Below are 12440 nucleotides of genomic sequence, written 5' to 3'. Positions count from 1 at the left end.
ATTTTTTTCATTGTTGTGATTAATTCGCTCGTTTAAAAAAATATATATTTTTGCGTCTAAAAAAAAAATCTTTGTGAAGTGTTCATTTAATCCCGGAAGTTGTTAGTTTCAATTCTTAAAGTGTGAAAAACAAAACGGTCGAACGTCTATTTTTAGTAATATAAATGAGTTTAAAGGATTTTTCTGAGGAAAGTGTTAATTTTAAATAAACTTTGTTTTTCGTGAAAATGTTTACGTTGCGGCCTGTTCTTGGCTAGGAGTTTGCTGGCTCGCCTTGTGTGTCGTGCTTTACTCGACTTATAAACTTACACTCTTGTAAATTAAATGATTGTCCTCGTTTTTAAATTCACCTGCTGGTGATTGGTGTTCTCAGGATGACGCTGCAAACGGCAGAGAAGGACCTGTCTGTCGAAAAAGGTGTGGATCTTGTTTATTTAATAATTAATGAGTTCTCTGACAACAAACCTGGACGCGGGAGAGGCTGTTGGGGCCATTCAAAGGCTGCGCTCGTGTTGTTGACCTGTGGTTGTTTGTCCGTGCTCGATCCTTTTAAATGCTGTGATTGTCAAGCAAGGAAATAACACTTGGTATGTGTAGACTTATGGTATGACTCGTAGAGTACCCGCCCGACGGACGATCTTGTTCCAAGCAGGTTACACGTTCTTCTGATGCATACCTTTATTTGGGCGGTGTATAGGCAACTGACAGCTCCGTATTGGTAAATTCTGATGCATACCTTTATCTGGGTGGTCTATAGGTAACTGACAGCTCCGTATTGTTAAATTCTGATGTGTACCTTTATCTGGGCGGTGTATAGGCAACTGACGGCTCCGTATTGGTAAATTCTGATGCATACCTTTATTTGGGTGGTGTATAGGTAACTGACAGCTCCGTATTCGTAAATTCTGATGCATACCTTTACTTGGGAGGTGTATAGGTAACTGACAGCTCCGTATTGGTAAATTCTGATGCATACCTTTACTTGGGAGGTGTATAGGTAACTGACAGCTCCGTATTGGTAAATTCTGATGCATACCTTTATTTGGGCGGTGTAATGAATGCGAGGGAAGAACCTTCGGAGTGAAGGCTTTATTTCACTTGATTGAAGCCGCTTCTACAGACACATCAGGGAGTACATGTGCAGCAAGGAGTACATGTGCAGCAAGGAGTACATGACGTGTAGCAAGGTATACATGTGCAGTAGATCACCGCAAAATAAATCAGTATAAGCACCGAGTCCGGTATACTCTCAATTCTTACCATTCAACGAGCACCAAGTGAACCACCGCCGTAAATGACAATGCCCCAGGGACAATCCCACCGACCGCGCGGAATCTCGGTTTTATCTGTCCCGTGTGCGAGCCACGCGACGTGATCACGCGTCACATCCTTCAATTCATCACATTCTCCCCGTCTTTAAATTGTAACGAGAGGCTCAACTAACGCACCATGATTACTTCAGCGCTACAGGAGTATACATTTCAAGCAGCGCGAACTATTTAAACTACAGAAGCATACATTCCAAGGAGTGAGGGTTATTTTGAGTTGTAGGAGCATGGTAATGAGCATCGATATATGATATAATGAGCATATAGGAGCATGAGCATCGAGGGATGCCGATAATCCCCTTTACATATCGAGTCGGCGAGGGGGTTTTATCCGTCGACCTCTCCGGGAGTAAGTGGTGGTTTCACTTGAGGGAGGCTTCCGATCCTCTTGGGGAGCCTCGACTCGTGCCGGGGATGACTCCTCGATCGCTCTCGGGTGGAACGCGGCAGCTCCGTCGCCACCATTCCCGGGTGGAGTTCCTGGGGGGGGAAACACCTGGGGAGGGAATGTCAGAGGGAGGAGTACCAGATGGTGGAGTACCTGCAGGAGGAGTACCTGCGGGAGCCAAATGGCGAACCGACACGGTGGTCTCCCTGCCATCAGGAAGTCTAACATGAGCATACTCTGGTTTAGCGTCTATGAGTTCGACCTCCTCCACCATTGGTTCATACTTGCTTTGTCATACCGGGCGCTTCATGAACACTGTTCCGGGATAGGTTAGCCAGTTGGGCACCGATTGGCCGTCAACATAACGTCGTTGGTGAGTAAACATTCGTTCGTGAGGAGTAGCATTGGTGGACGTACAGAGCAAAGAGCGTATGGAATTCAGAGCGTCGAGTAGGGTAATCTCCCACCGCTCGGGGCCCAGTCCTCTCGATTTCAGCGCCAGAGTTACGGCTTTCCAAATAACTCCATTATATCGTTCCACCTGCCCATTACCCTGTGGGTTGTAACCCGTCGTTCGACTAGTTGCTATGCCGTGCTCATATAGGAACTGTTTTAGCCCGGCCGACATGAAACACGGCCCTCTGTCTGAATGTATGTACGACGGTTTCCCAAACATGGCGAAGAGGTCAGACAGACATTTCACGACGGTGCCCGAGGTCATATCCGAGCACAGAAATGCGAAAGGGAACCTTGAGTATTCATCAACAACAGTGAATATGTATCTGTTGTCTGTCTCGGTCGGCAGGGGCCCTTTGAAGTCGATATTTAGTCTCTCGAAGGGAGAAGTGGCCTTGATCAACCTGCCAGAAGCCGCGCCATAGAATCTGGGTTTTAGTTCAGCACAAACAGGGCATGAAGCATTCATTTGTTTAATATCTTCGATAGAATAGGGAAGGTTTTGTCTGCGCACGAAATGTGCCATTCTGGTTACCCCCGGGTGGCACAGAGACCCATGGAGGTCTTGCAAAGCCCGACTGATTGTCGCCGAACAGTAGACCCGAGAGAAGGTGTCTGCAGCAGGGTTTTCCCTCCCGGGCCGGTAAACAATGTCGTAACTATAACAAGCTAGATCTATCCGCCATCTCATTATTTTCTCATTCTTAATTTTCCCGTTATTTTTCCCATCAAACATGAAGGCAACGGATCTCTGGTCCGTGACAAGTGTGAAGTGATTGCCCAGTAAATAATGTCTCCATTTACACAGGGCTTCGACAATAGCGTACGCTTCCTTCTCTATCGCCGAGTGTCTCTGCTCGCTTCCTGAGAGAGTTCTCGAGAAGAACGCGACGGGTCGTCCGGACTGATTGAGCGTCGCGGCGATCGCGTGATCGGAAGCGTCCATTTCCACCATGAATGGCACCGAGCTATCGATCGATAATACCACGGAATTGCTGATATCGTCTTTGAGGCTGTGGAAAGCTTTTACAACAGCGGCATCTGGTGGGAAGTTTTTGCAATGCACTAGGGGATGTATTTTTTCAGAGTATTGGGGGATCCATCTAGCATAGTAAGCGAACATTCCAATCACCCGACGCATTGTCTGCAGATCATGAGGTGGGGATAGCTCGCGAAGTGGGCGCAACCATTCAGGATCGGGCTTTATCGTGCCGTCAGCTATTGTGTAGCCGAGAAGATTAATTGACTTTGCCGAGAATACGCATTTCTCGTAGTTGAGGGTCAGATTATATTTTCTAGCAATGCTCAAGAATCTGTCCAGATTCATATCATGTTCCCCCCGATCCTTACCGCACACCTTGACATTGTCCACGTAAACAAAAGTGTCTTTGAGGTTTTCATCCGAGATGATGTCGTCCATAACTCGTTGGAAGCAAGCTACTCCATTGGTGACACCGAACGGAATCCTCCTGAATTGGTAGAGACGTCTACCTGCCTGGAACGCGGTGTAAGGTTTGTCTTCCTCTCGAATGGGAATTTGATGATAGGCGCTTCGCAAATCGATGGCGCTGAATATTTTGTAATTGGCCACGCGTTCGACCATCTCGTCTATGCGCGGCAAAGGGTCGCCATCGAGTTGGGTGAAGCAATTGACCGTTTGAGAGTAATCGACAACCATTCGTTTCTTATGGTTCTGGTTGGTGGTCACCAACACCTGCGCGCGCCATGGCGAATCGCTCGGTTCTATAATACCTTCTTCCAGTAATCGCTTGGTTTCAGAAGTGATGAAGTTCATATCGGCGGTGGTATATCGTCGCAATTTGATCGCTATCGGTTTACAGTCCGGCGACAAGTTAGCGAACAGCAGAGGGGACGATACCTCTGCGGTGGTCAGAGCATTTAGAATTAGACGAGGTTTGCTTCCTCCAAAGGGTATTTCGACGCTCGTGTGCTGCTTGAGGACATTATGACCCAGAATTACATCTGCGCATAAATCACGGAGCACCAGTACCCTTACATCCCGATGCGTGTACCCTTTTACGTCCAACTCAACATTGCAGTACCCTCGTACGCGGGACTGTAGTGATGTGGAGGCCATGTATACCGTATTGTCTGTCGGGTGGATCTTCCATTTCCTGCCCTTCACTAGCGAGCTGTTGACGAAACTTTCAGAGCTACCGGTATCAATCAGAGCCTCAGCCATATGCCCGTTAATTCGTACGTTGATGATAACTTTGGATAGATTCCCCGGTGAAGCTGCTGTTACTTTCTTTTGTGAGTAGAGAGCCGCAGAAGTGGGTTTATTTTTCTAAGAGTAGATTTGCATACCCTGGCATAATGCCCTTTCTTGTCACAATTCATGCATGTGGCATCCCTGGCGGGGCATTTGTTGCGGAGGTGTCTTTTAAACCCACAAGAGAAGCATTTACCAACCGAAGTAGTGGCTGAGGAGTTTGTCGAGGTCTGGGTATCCGATTCCTCGGGTTTATCTCCATCCTCAGTGTCGGAGGTGCCCTGGGGGGTTCCTTGAGTTTCCGCCGTAGCAGCGTTCATTAGCAACATCGGTGTCCCATATGACTCAGATTGCTGCTGAGCCGTATCCATTGCTCGGGCCTGGTCAGCTACCATTTCAAGAGTGGGTTGTGCTTTCTCCAGTAAGCGTTGCCGAATGGGGGCTGACCTGAGCCCTTGGATGAACGCCTCTCTGGTCGCTTCATCTCGGTGTTCCTCGGCGGTTACGGCCCGGAAACTGCAGTCTTTGCCCAACTGCCTCAGAGCTTGCAGGAACTGATCGATTGTCTCCCCGGCTGCTTGCCTGCGTGTGTTGAGAAGATGTCGTATGTATACCTCGTTCTTGCGCTTCACGTAGAGCGCCCGCAGCACGTCGATCGCTGCATCGTAGGTGTCACACTCCGAGAAGAGCCTGAATACACTGGGCGAGACATGGTTTACAAGGGCGGCCAATTTGTCGGCTCCCTCTTCAATAATGGTCAGAAAGTGTGAGAAGGAACGGAACCAATGCGACCATTTCATTTCCGAGTCAGTCGCGTTTGGGTCTGCATCGAACCTCTCCGGCTTGTAGATCTTGTCCATCGTCGGTTGAGGGAGCCGAAGGGATCAAGTGAAATAAATTGTAATGAATGCGAGGGAAAAACCTTCAGAGTGTAGGCTTTATTTCACTTGATTGAAGCCGCTTCTACAGACACATCAGGGAATACATGTGCAGCAAGGAGTACATGTGTAGCAAGGAGTACATGTGCAGCAAGGTATACATGTTCAGTAGATCACCGCAAAATAAATCAACAATTAGCACGGAGTCCGGTATACTCTCAATTCTCTACCATTCAACGAGCACCAAGTGAACCACCGCCGTAAATGATAATGCCCCAGGGACAATCCCACCGACCGCGCGGAATCTCGGTTTTATCTGTCCCGTGTGCGAGCCGCGCGACATGTGATCACGCGTCACATCCTTCAATTCATCACAGGTGGTGTTTCGGCAACTGACAGCTCCGTATTGGTAAATTCTGTTGCATACCTTTACTTGGGAGGTGTATAGGCAACTGACAACTCCATATTGGTAAATTCTGATGCATACCTTTATCTGGGCAGTGTATAGGTAACTGACAGCTCCGTATTGGTAAATTCTGATACATACCTTTACTTGGGCAGTGTATAGGTAACTGACAGCTCCGTATTGGTAAATATAATAACCTTGGTTACATGCATGAAAGTAAAAACGTACCCATTGTTAACATCCGCCATCGAAGATGGACGGAGGTTACTGTTTCAACCCCTGTCTGTTTGTTTTTTGTTTGTTTGTGAACAGTTTTACGGAAAAACTCCTCGACGGATTTCGACGAAACTGGTTCAGGGATTAGGTATGGTCCAAGGATCATGCCATTGGACTTTGGACTTGGGCCAAAGTCCAATAAGGCCACTATGGTGGCCATTTAGAAAAAATATTTGAATTTTTGTTTTTGCATTTCTTAATGTTTTAAGTGATTTCCAACCAAAAATAAATAAATTTGTTGGAGAAAAAAAAACAAAATTTTGCAGCTTTTTTTTTTTCAAAAAAATTTCGATTTTTTTTTTTTTTTTTTTTTTTTTTTTTTTTGGCATTTCTACATGCGCGTCGATCTAGTTTAGTTTATTCAATCGTGGTTCAGTGGAGTCTGATCCATTTTGACCGACAATGAATAGGATATCAGGTTCACTTAAGTGACCCAGCAGTATTAGCGGCGGAGGTTTTGCACTCTACCGAGTGCTCCCCCTCTGGTTTAAAATTTGAAATGCCTCGCTGCACTGGAAAACGTTGGGACAGGGATACTGTCCTGTAAATGTAAAGGGTAGAGACTTATAATATCTTTGGAGGTTGGCAGGTGGTGCTTCATGATGCACATTCACATGGAGAATTTGCGTTCCTCCTGCACCATTGTGTTTAATGACGTCATGACGTTGCAGGGAGGCTGTGCGTGCGCATCATAAAGGGGTCCTGTTATGGAGTCCTTCCATGGTGTCTGTGTCCTTCACTTGGGCCTGCTCCTTTACTGAAATATTGACGTGAAGGTGTTTATTCAGTATATAACACCCCCGCATCCTCCTCTCAAACAAACACACAAACACCAGTCCGTGAACTGTGGAAAGGATTTGTCTTGAGTTTGAACTCACTGACCTCCCAGACTCAAAGCGGACGCTCCAACAATCTGGACGTATGTAACGTTCGTGTCTGCACCTCTCACTTCTAAATTCATTTTGTCGGCAACCGTTTGTCCGATTGGCACAAAATTTTCAACATATTATGCGACTATTTTTTTTAGTTATAATTGTGATGTCATAGGTCACATGATGCGGCCGCCATGTTTGGTAAAACATTTGGATCTCTATATCTCCGAAACCGCTCCATGGAAAAAAATAAATAATAATAATTGAAACGTGCTTCATTGTCAAGTCCCGATGGGGGAATTGGTGTTATTAACCATGACATCATCCGTGCATTCATCATGACGTCATAATTCGACAAGTACAACGCTTTATCCGATCAGTATGAAAATGATTGAAGGTGATCTACACAAAAATTGAAGTGGAGAATGTGAATTTATGACGTCATACATCGTGTGTTTTGGCAACCTTGTTTTTTGTTTTTTTTTAACCTTCAAAAACCACCTGTGCATGAGGAACAAAAAGTTATCCACGTATGATGTCATCGGTCACATGGTTTGGCAGCCATGTTGGATTTACACAAAAATCTTGAAAAGTCTTCTGTGGAACGACTTGACTGATCAAGGGAAAACTTCACACGCAGGGATCCCCAGGCCTTGGGGATACCAGGGCGTTCACAAATAAATCATGTCACATATTTTGGCAGCCATGTTGGATCAAAGGAAAATAAATAAGTATTTCTCTGAATCCACTTAAACTATTGAAGTCGATCTGTACAATTAGAGTTTATTCATCAAGGGGAATACACGTTTGTCATTTCAACTTGATCGGTCGCACATTCTGGCAGCCAGCATTTTTAAATTATTCGAAGAAGAAACCTTGCCATTTTATCTTTTCGAACCGTGTGACTATATGTTTCAATTACGTGCTGTTTGAACTCGGTGGCATCCTGTCTATTAATCATGTACTGTTTGAATTTACCTTTTAACCCTAAAGACCCAAATTCCATGAAAAGTAAGTGGGTTATATCAAAGCGGGGTCGAAATCTTCTTCAGATTAGTCGTGACGTCACACCCGAGTCAATTCCCATATCCGTACCGTGTGCAGGTTACATCGTGGCATGATTCAACTCAAGCGGTGAATCATTTTTGAATTTTCACAAATATGCCGAGTCATTGCATCTTTAATATTTGTAGTACTACAAACCAAGATGGTTTCATGCCACACCAATGGCTGAAAGACTCGAAGTTTGCCAGAAATTGGACGAGGTTTGTCCGAAATACCCGCGTGTGGAACGGGCCTCCAAAATATTCACTCTTGTGCTCGGAACATTTTACAGAGAACTGTTATGAAAGAACACAGATGATGAGATCTTGTGATTATCTGTCACAATTGAAAGAGGATGCCACACCCAAAATTAAGTGGAACAAACGGCCGTCGCTTGAAACTGGAACACCATCTCTACCCAGCTACCAGCACATGTACACGGACGATTTGAGCAGTGAATCAAACACCTGTTGCCATTGCCCGGCTATTACCACAAGAGCACCTGAAAATAATTATCAATTCTCAACACAAATTTCTACAAATCAAATGAACCCCCGTCTCTTTACAGTGGAGAGAAATTATGTATGTATCATCATCCACCCCTCCGAGAGGATTCGACCGAGTGAGCTAAAACGTTTCGGGTGGCCTGCTCCCTCAACCATCACCCCCACAATCCAGCCATCACTCCAACAATACCCACCACCATCCTACACCCCTTCTTCAGATCTGTGAAGAGACTGTCGGTGTTGATCTTGCTGTGGAGTATATTTGAGAACGATACATACTGAGCTTGGCAGATGCAAGGTCGGCAAAGGTTTTTGGGCAGCCACACATCCATCGAGACCACTTTGCGTGATTGTGTATCTTACAGTTCTTGAAGAAACATGAACACCCGTACTTTCAGTTTGGTCCTTTGCAATATCTCGATTGTATGGTCTCCCAAAAGTCACTGTGCCCCTCTGCAAATTCCATGTCAGCCATGAAAAGCTTTGACTTGATTATTTACCCTTTCATTGGACAGCTGGATGAAGATGAAATGAGCAGTGCATATTTCCAACAGGACAGTGCCACCGCGCACACTGCTCACGGCTCCGTGATGCTGCTCCGTGACGTGCTTGCAGACAGATTGATTTCAAGGGACGTTTGGCCACCGAGATCCCCGACCTTTCACCTCTGGACTTTTATCTTCGGGGCGCTATGAAAGTTGAAATTCCAGTCACCATCAGTCACCATCAGTCACCATCATCATTTCATCAACAATATTTCTCAGGATGAGTTGATGCGTGTCTCCGCGGATATGCAAGGATGTGTGAATGCTTGTCTGCATGCATGTCGACACCATTTTCAACACTTATTACGAAGGTTGATTTTTTTTTTTCTTCATAATTCTACAGAATTTTGTTTGTGTGCTCGAGTGCACAGTGGTTTTTGGGACACCCTGTAGATACCATCCCGAGGGAGTTCACATCACGGTTGGAGAGTTGAGCTTTCTTCCTCGACCACTTCTGCCTTCAGCAATCCCAGTTTCGCATATCTTCCTCTGAGTCTTGCATACGGCTCCTGCTGAAACCTGATGTTGGGCTGCAATGCGCCACATGGACTACCTTCACTTGCGAAGACTTTGATTTCTCATATGGCTGTCATGTGATATTTTTTTCCCAGAAGCCATAGTATTCCCTATATATTCACATCACACGATGATATCGCCTCCTATACTTGTATAGTCCTGCAGGTGCATCACTTCTTGATTACTTGCATGACGACCATGACAATCACATTGCACTACAATCAACACGTCAGCTGGACTCACACATAATAATCACTGCAATCACAGTGTATAATAATCATTTTGCTTGAATTGATGCAATCAAATGTGTTCCAGGTGTTTACAATTTGTGGTTAATGTGAGGATTTTTCCTTGCAGGGGAGATGATGAAGGTACCCAAGTTGAAATCCCAGAAGGTCCTTGATGAAGACACGTATCTGGAGGTTGGTTTGTCTGATATTGACGAGGACTCTATTCTTACCATCTTTCATTGTAAAGCACTTTGGGATTTTATCCAAAATGAAGAGCACCAGAAAATGAATTTAAATATTTTTGGTTGACGTTGCTTATTTGAATTTTGCACATGCTCTTAATTTGCTGATTGGGATCGAGATTTTACACGAGACTTTTTGCAACTCTACCTCTCGAGTTAAAAATACATTTTGGGACTTGTCCTTCCTCGCATGGAAGGGCAAGCCCCGAAACTTCAGCACTTCTGTAAGGTTGTCAGAGCGGATAACCCGAAATTGGTTTATTGTCTTTTTTTTTTTCTCTTCTTCTTTTTTCGTTTTTTTTTGTGTTAAAGGTATGCACACTCACCTCTGAGCTGTCTCGCTTGAGTTAGAATCTCAACCCAGCTAGAAACTGTCAACATGGTGTTTCGCAAACAGGGCGAGGCATCAATGTGTGTGCCGTCCCTCAGATGGACATCGAGCTGGATGCCCAGTCTACCGCCACCAGTCGGTGGACATTAAATTTGCCATGGTGTCCTTCACGAAGAGTAGGCGAGCTCTCACCAGCACCAAAAACCTATTTCAAATCCCTGCCCTGACTGACTGCTCGAAAGACAATGGCAAACTACCCAGTATAACCCATGCCACAAAACTGCTTCGGCAGCACATGTTTGGGGGGTGGGTGGGTTGGCAGTGTGAGGGGAAGGCAAGACAGCATGGGGGGGGGGCAGCATGGAGGGAGGGTAAGGGGAAGCAGCTTACCGTTTGAATGACATGTCAAAACTTTATCAGTCGATGTATTGCCTACCCATCCGTCAGCAAAGCAATCAGCATGCTTTACCGGCCTACTCAAAATGCCTTGCTATTGATTTAAAAGGAACATGCCATTGGGGTGTGTTTAGTCTGCAAGTGGCTTGCTTTTGCTGCTATATTGCAAACGGGAAGCCCGAGGGACGCTCCTTTTCAATCAATACAATACCAGGCCATGTGTAACCGAAACATCCCCAACAGGTTCAAAAAAAAAAATTCCCCCCGAAAAATAACACTTCTTTCTATGAAGTAGGAATTACTTGGAATCGATGTCGATTCCCATTCACGACTCGATTCCTTTTGATTCCATGGTTGGAATAGAGTACCCTATGGAATCTATTCCGCACACCACTCTTATCCACTCAAGCAAGCACTCCAACGAAACGGTAGAGAAGGAACGGCTGCCTTGGCAAACGATTAATTATCGATCGTTTGTTACAAACACTACCTGGAGATGCCAAGAATGTCAAACAATTTGCGAATTGGACACATTAACACTTTTTTTTTAGCAGTCTGAGTTGCTGCTAAGGTCAATTTCACAGTTACATTTTTGAAATTCTTCTCAGGTGAAGAGATTATAGGGCTTATCACATGTGCGGAAATGAAATAAAGGCACGAACACCGACGTCTCCGGGCGTCTACAAGCATTGTGATGTATGCAGCGATTCGTAGGGATGAAGATCAGGCATTCGATGATATCTGTGAGATAAGTAAGAAAAAAAAAATTGAGCGATTTTTTTTTTTTTTTTTATCGTGAAGAAACCATTGTGGCCTGTTCCAAGTTGAGGCATTGTTGAGCAGGTCGAACAAAATGGCAAATTAAGACCCCAGCAAGGGAGAGTAGGCTGACCAAGGATGAAACCTTGATAAAGGATAATTATATAAGGCCATTAATTATCTTCAAAAGTGGTGTTTAAATTAACCCAAATACCCAGTTTTAATTTGTGTGCTTCCTTGGATCCCTTGGAGTCCCATTAGTATGCATGCAAAGTTTTAGACTGTGAGGTTTCATGGTTTTGGAGTTATGGAGGAGAGATGTACACACACATACACACACTGCAATTGGAGGCAGTCTGGGCTTCGGTGACTATTCTGAAAAGAGAGCCCTCAGAATAAAACTCTTAGAACAACAAAGTTGAACAACTTTAGTCCATGAACTGTGATCCCTTTACTGAAGTGAAGGTGTATACTTTGAGTCCTGGGAGGACTTCGTTCCATCTCCTCAAATCTGCAAATGGAGACAACAACCAATGACACACAATCTAACTTTTATTGGTATAGATAGGGAATTAATGATACATCGCCTGGTGGAGTTGTTAATATGCGACTTGGAAAAGTACCTGAGAGAAAGGGGTGTGCCTCTGCACAATGAACGAGTTGCACAACTTTCTCATGTCACCGAACAGGCAGCTGCCCGGACTGCAAACTCCCAACTACGTGCGCCTTTGCAAGGCCCGAGTGGACGGATGTTTGCTACACAAACCTCCGACGGATCGCTGCCAGTGAATAGACTTTGAACCTTGTGGGAGTGCTTCCTGTGAACATGGCAGGCTTGGTGATTTATTTTAATGGACGTCTGCAATTGGAAAGACGATGCTGTGCATCATTACCTAGTAACGGTGTAGAACTCTTCGGCAAAGGACATCTTCACGACGTGCCAATACACAATGCTTCTACAAGCTATATTTATGTGGGGGCTGGACGTATCAGTGCGACGTCCCTAAAGAAGACACCAATTTTGTTTTGTTGTT

The 12440-nt window shown here is 45.1% G+C and overlaps 1 protein-coding gene across 1 annotated transcript in view; it reads left to right on the top strand.

Annotated features, from left to right (window-relative positions):
• Positions 1–205: 205 nt before the first annotated feature.
• ESS2 (ess-2 spliceosome associated protein) overlaps positions 206–12440 on the top strand; it is a 47152-nt gene continuing 34917 nt past the window's right edge. The window contains exons 1-2 of the mRNA XM_085879936.1: positions 206–417; positions 9806–9870. Of these exons, the coding sequence (XP_085736062.1) occupies positions 375–417; positions 9806–9870 (108 nt within the window). The 5' untranslated portion in view covers positions 206–374. The remainder of the gene's footprint in view (positions 418–9805; positions 9871–12440) is intronic.

This window comes from Eptatretus burgeri, chromosome 4 (genome assembly GCF_056783735.1).
Source record: "Eptatretus burgeri isolate ZD-2024b chromosome 4, Ebu_testis_v1, whole genome shotgun sequence".
Lineage (NCBI taxonomy): Eukaryota > Metazoa > Chordata > Myxini > Myxiniformes > Myxinidae > Eptatretus > Eptatretus burgeri.
Note: the sequence above shows the minus strand (reverse complement) of the source record. Positions and strands in the feature narration are given on the sequence as shown.